General features: G+C 39.0%; 1 protein-coding gene across 1 annotated transcript in view; it reads right to left on the reverse strand.

Moving 5' to 3' along the window:
- Positions 1-6808, reverse strand: part of MAN2A1 (mannosidase, alpha, class 2A, member 1) — a 308450-nt gene that overhangs the window by 24502 nt on the left and 277140 nt on the right. Inside the window, exon 19 of the mRNA XM_006886707.1 lies at positions 1285-1295. Within this exon, the coding sequence (XP_006886769.1) occupies positions 1285-1295 (11 nt within the window). The remainder of the gene's footprint in view (positions 1-1284; positions 1296-6808) is intronic.

Raw genomic sequence — 6808 nt, forward strand, 5'->3', positions numbered from 1 at the left:
AAACCTGCTTATTCTCCTGGAAGTCCACAGTATCTTTAACACTCTTCCCCAGCACCACAACTCAGTGGCATCAATCCTTCTTCCCTTAGATGATTGTCGTGGTTGACTGCAGTTGAGTTGAGCACAACTCAAAGCAACCCTATGAACCAAAGGCCTGAAGACTTTCTATAGCTCTTGTCATTTCTCCAGGTTCATAAAGTTTCCAGAGGCATGTGATTTAGGAAGTGGATACCATTCCTGCTTCCAAACCAGTCTTAAATTGGGAGCTCCAGCAAACAGTGCCCACCATGGACAGCCATTATGGTACTTGTCCCCCAATGATGCAAAGTTCAGCTTCAAAGCAAACCCATATCACCTCAGTACAGCAAATTAAGAGTTCTGTACAACTTAGAAGAATGTCCCTCCAAAATAATAACACTAGGAATGTTCCTCCAAAATAATAACACTAGGCCCTCGGGCCCCATCAACATTTACATTCAAGGGCTCTCCATATATACACACGTATATATATACACACACATACATACACACACATATATATATATATATATATATATGAAAAAAAAGATGAATAAAAGGCCTGAAGGCTTTCATAGCTATCATAATTTCTCCAAGTTCAGAGACTTTCCAGAGGCATGTGGTTTAGGAAGTGGATGTTAATCCTGCTTCCAAACCTGAATCAATCTCCACCTAACACACCCCATGATAGATAGCCAATTATGGTGTTTGACACACCTATGGCACAGTTGTCCATCCTTCAGTAAAGCAAAGAGATAGATCACTGCTGTACCACTTAAAAGAATGTTAATCCTAAATCAATTCACATTTGGCCCTTGGGCCTGTGGCCCTTGGGGCCTACACCATTTTTAAATACAGGCACATTCAAATGCTGGTGGACTAAGAACCAGAGATGCCCAATTCATCTCGCAAGCCCCATCCAGTGACACCAACTGGAAACGAAAATAAAGCCCCAAGAGCCCCAAGTGTTCTATACATGTTCCTTCTCAAGATGAGAGACACCATCATATCGTCCAGCATAAAAAAATTATTTACAACACAACAGCCATCAACTTTTTATAGCCCTAGTCCTCCCACTGGCACCTATACATCTCTTTGGAATGACCATTCTAAGTTCTTATTGTTGCCTGCATGAGGAAGACTGACAAGAGGCCTCATTTCCATGCAGCCACCTGGGATTCTTTCCATGAGACTCTGGTAATGTAAAAGCTATCCATTCAAAGGCACCAGTGGAAAGAAGGCTTGAAATTGGCTTCATCTCTCTACCTCAGGCTGAGCTGAAAATAAAAGCAACATCTAGAAAAATTAAATTACACATTACATAACAAAGGAAGTGAATTAAGTGTTGGCATGCTAAGTCCAAGGCCATCAGTTTAAATTCACCAGCTGCTCAGTCAGGAAAAACATGTAGCAAGCAGTCTGCTGCTTTGAATATTTCAAGGATTAAAAAAAAAAATCAAGGATAAGAAACCCTATGGAGCAATTTTATCCTATACGGTCACTGTTAGTAAAATTTCAACTCAATGGCAGAGGGTTGTTGAATTTATAACACTTCTTAATCAAATGTCTTTTTAATCAATATCACAGAAATGAAAATATAGTTTCTCTTCTCGTTCATTATTTTTAATTATTTAAATCAAACTATTGACTTCAGCTCAAGAATCTATACTTGAGCAAAAGAAAAATTTAACAAGCATAGGATTATAAAAATATTGGATCAAATTTAAATCAATTGTTATCCTCAGGGTTTTAAATGTGCCTTACCAACTTGTTTGACTTCTAAGTGAAAGTTTTACAGATCTGACGTGGAAATTTTTATTGTCATAGTTTATGGAAGTTTAAAGGTTAATGTTTATATATAGAGAAAAATCATATAAACCAGAAACATTTTCAGAAGAGAAAAGATAGTCACTGCTATAACACAGTGATTGGTCTATGCAGTTTCAATCCTAAAACTATTGCTACCTTGAAAGTAACTGATTTAAATAATGATTTCAAGAATATATAAATCATAACATTTGAAATAGATATTAACATATTTTCCTGAAAGATCTTAAGATACCTGCTTTAATAAGTTGTTCCCATTTCATTTAATTAATTGGTATTTTATTCATAAAATATGTACCACAGGCAAGGAAGCGCTGTAGAACCCATAAATAAGAAGTAGACAAATCTGTAGAATCTAGCAGGAGGAACAGAGCATACATATGATTTCCTTGAATACAAAGTGTTAAGAAAGAAATAAGATGAATTTAGTGTTGCCAAGTGTATTCATCTTTACAGCAATCAATGATGCTTCCTGCATCAAAAACAATCCTGGAAGCAGAAAAATTTGGTTTGAAATGTTAGCAGGGTCACTCACATGGCCAGGTTTCAGCAGAACTTCCAGGCTGAGACTGACCAGAAAAAAGGGTCAAAAGATCTACTTCTAAAAATAAGCCGGTGAAAATCATAAAGATCACAGAACAATACTATCTCAATCATTTGCTCTGGACACATCTTAGGAGAAATCAATCACTGGAGAAGAGTATCACACCTGATGAAGTCAAAGGCAATGAGAGTGAGGCAGAACCTCAGTGAGATGGTGGGCACAAAAGCCCCAGTGACGAACAAGGACATACTGGTGATTATGAAGATGACATGGGAACAGGTAATATTTTTTTTTGTGCTATACAGAAGGGTGCTGTAAAACAGAGCTGACATAATGGTCACTAACAACATGTCTCATGGGATATATGATGAAAGGGGGAGAATGATGTGGATGGAGTAAGCACATACACATATATGAAGTCAGATACGTGTAGCCAGAGAGAAACAGTTGGTAGCAAGAGCAATCTGTACAATTTCTAAGTGTTCTATGGGTAGAGAAGAGGGAGGGCATGTGCAGAGGTGCTGTGGTAAGACAACAAACAAAAATTATTTGGAATGGAAAGAAATCTAGTAGGCCTAGAGAAGAGAGATTTGGAGAGTTATGAGAAATGAGGATGGGGAAAGGGAGGGCCAGTATCATGAGTGGATCTGTGGACCATGGTTTTTATACTGACAACTACAAGAAGCCATGAAGGCTTGAGCAGGAGACTAATGAAGTGTGATTTGGTTTTAAATAAACAAACCATTGGACTTACTGGCCTGATCAGACAGGTACAGGCTAGATCCAGAGAACACATGATTTGAGTTTTGCCTAGGGTGGGTGAAACAAAATATTGTGTGAATTTGAAATATTTATATGAGACATGAACATTACTTGGTGGAGGAGAAAAGTTTATCAGGATGACTGCTAAGCATCTAATTTGGCACTGGATGGATGGTGGTGCTAGTCACTGAGAGGAAATAATAGGAAAGATCCAGGTTGAGAATTGAATAAATATGAAATCTTGAATATGTTGAATTTGAGGTGCTCTTGAAAAATACAGAAGGAAGAGTCAGGAAGCAACTGGAAGATAGGTATGGTTGTTAGGGGTGAGACCAGGATGAGGATATATATCAATGTTCCATTTATGCACAGGTTGTCACAAGAGCCTCAGATTAGAACAGATTGCATGCTCCTGTACCTCTTTCTACCAATCATTCAGATTCAATAAACATTGCTGACTTACAGACTATACTCATTGGCATGGTACCAAGAGTGGGTTTTATTAGGGAACTAGGTCAGAGAGTAGAGGCGGCAAAGAATATCATCCAATACAAGTCCAGGTTTTAGCCCAAAGTCCCAAAGCACAATTCCTCAATTAGCCCAGAGTCTGGTTTTAGTTCAGTAGTCAGATTCTCCTTCCATCATCCAGCAAGAATAGCAAACCTTTAATAGTGGCCTTTATCTCAGGGATCCTCTGGTTGGTTACACATGCCACAGTTTCTCCACAACTATGCCACAATCGTCTGGTCTTTGCTCATTAGTATTCAAGGCCTCAAACCTGTTCCTGAGATGGTTCTAAAATTCTTGTGTGATAGACTCAAAGACATATTTTGTTTCCCAGGGACTTGGTTTAATTTTCCTCAGCTTCAGCTTGAACTTGCATATGAGTAGTTGGTGGTCTGTTCCGCAATCAGCTCCTGGTCTAGTTTTCACAGCTGATGAAGTTTTTGAGCTTCTCCAGCGGTTCTTTCCGCAGATGTAATCAATCTGATTCCTATGCATACAACTAGGTGAAATCCATGTATATATAACCTGCGTTTATGTCTTTTTAAAAACGTATTTGCAATGAATAAGTCATTGATTGTGCAAAATTTGATCATCCTCTCTCCAGCTCCATTTCTGTCACCAAGCCCATGTTTTCCAACTACTTAATCTTCTTCTCTGTTCCCAACTTTTGCATGCCAGTCACCCATTATTATCAATGTATCTTGATTGCATGTTCGATCGATCTGACTGTAAAAGTTGGTAAAAATATTCTATCTTCTCTTCCTTGGCTCTTGTTGTTGGTGCATATATCTGAATGACAGTGGTATTCACTGGCCTTCCTTGTATGCGTATGGGTATTATGCTGTCACTCACAATATTGTACTTCAAGATGGATCTAGCAATGGCTTTCATAACTATGAAAGCAACTCCATTTTTCCTCACCTTTTCATCTCTAGAGTAATATATCATATGATCATCTGAATCAAAATGACCCCTGCCAGTCCATCTCATCTCACCAATACCTAGTATGTCAATATTTATGCGTTCCATTTCTTCCTTAACGATATCTGATTTTCCTACATTCATGGTTCTCACATTCCAATATGGATTGGGGCTCAATATCAAGAAGACAAAGATTCTCACCACTGGGCCAATTGGCAGCACCAGGATGGATGGTGAAGAGATTGAGATTGTTCACAGCTTTCGTTTGCTTGGCTCCACAGTCAACACTCTCGGCACCAGTAGCCAGGAAATGAAAAAATGTATTGCCATGGGAAAGTCTGCTGTTAGGGACCTCTCCAAAGTACTGAAGAGCAATGGTGTCTCTCTGGAGACTAAGGTGCATCTAATACAGGCCATGGTCTTTGCAATCACTTGTTATGCATTGGACAACTGGACAATGACTAAGGAGGATAGAAGGAGAATTGATGCCTTTGAGCTGTGGGGGTGGAGAAGAGGATTGAGGGCACAAAGGGATGCTAGGAAAACAAACAGATTCATCCTGGAAAGGGTCAAACTGGGCGGCTCCTTGTAGGCAAGGATTCTGAGGCTCCGTCTAACATACTTTGGACATGTTGTAAGGAGAGACAGGTCCTTGGAGAGGGACAGCATGCTTGGTAGGCTGGAGGGACAGCGCAGGAGGGGAAGACCCTCTATGAGGTGGATTGATTCAGTGACTGGGGCAATTGGGTTGGGTGTATCAGAGATGGTGCGATTGGCACAGGACAGAGCAGAGTTTAGGGCTGCTGTACATAGGGTCGCTATGAGTTGCAAGCATCTCGATGGCACATAACAACAACAACAATAACGTGCCACAATCTCTCCACCACCATCACCAGGGTCTTGCCATCAGGATCTTGCTCTCACCAAGGTCTTACTCTGGTCTCTCTCAAGTCTTGCTGCTCAGTGTGGGAAGCACTCTGCTATCCTAGTCCCACAGCTGCTGATGATTTACAAGATCATATGTCTACAGTTAAGATAGCTGAAGACCAGAGGGAGCTAACGTAATGGCTAAAAAAAAGCCAACTTTTAAGCTAACATCACAGGGCTCCAACATTTAATGTATGAATAAAGAACTGAGAAATGGGTGGGGTGAATGAGAAATGGGTGGGGTGAATGAGAAAGAGAATATGAACTGCCAGGACACAGAAGAAAAAACAAGTTGGTATCATGAGAACTTTGGCTAAGCAGTGTCAGATGTTGCAAAAGGTCAAGTAAAATGACAACTGAAAATGTCCACTGAATCTAGTGATTGTAATTAAACTCAAATTGAAATATACTGAGTTTGAGAGGAAAGTTATAAAGAATCTCTTTCCATAGACTTGACACTAAAGAACAGGAGAGGATAACAGCACAAGGGAAGTGAGAATAAAAATCTAAGTAACAGTTATCTTCTGATTTTACTTTTAATAAGAGAAAAAGGAGAACATTTAAAAACCAAGAGTAAGTTTTTCCTAGGCAAGTTGGTTATGAGGTATCCAGTGAGAAAGAGAGAGGATTTAAAAAATAAATAATTAAATATAAAAAATTGTGAGGCATATATAAGGTAGTAAAGGCACAAGGACAAATAGAGGGCCTGGCCTACAATGTAATAAATATAAATTTATCCATTTTAACAGGAGTGAAGAAAGCAAGCATGGGAGTTGTGAGTGCATTCTAATGGCTGTACTGCCAAGCAGAGGGTGAGGTCACTGCTGAAATAAGTAAACAAGATTAGAAATGGTCAATTTCTAATAGAGAAACAGAGAGAGTGAAGGACAAAGAAATAGGGCATTGTGAGAGTCATCCGAGGTTGGCTATGAGTAATTTATGGAGAATTCTGAGGATGACTTTGTTGCTGCCTGAATAATAAGCAGGTTGTCAGATTTGTGTGAGGTCTGCCTGAGCTTTTGCTACACTCTTAACTATAGAATACTGGATTTTTGCTTTGAGGAATGAAAATCATAAACAAGGAAGGCAGACAAGTAAATGCATCTTCAATCAATGAATCCAAGACTAAAATAAGTACACCACAATTTCAAATAAATGTTACTATCCAAACCTGATCTCCTAAGTATGTAATCAAGCTCTGTTCTTTAACTGATTCTTTTCACCATAATTAAAGAAATTTTACTCAAACTGATTCTGTGATTTCTAAAAATACATAATAAGAAAAAAAGGAGGAAAAAGACT

Source organism: Elephantulus edwardii, unplaced genomic scaffold, assembly GCF_000299155.1.
Source record: "Elephantulus edwardii isolate Elephantulus edwardi_28Jun2011 unplaced genomic scaffold, EleEdw1.0 scaffold00050, whole genome shotgun sequence".
NCBI lineage: Eukaryota > Metazoa > Chordata > Mammalia > Macroscelidea > Macroscelididae > Elephantulus > Elephantulus edwardii.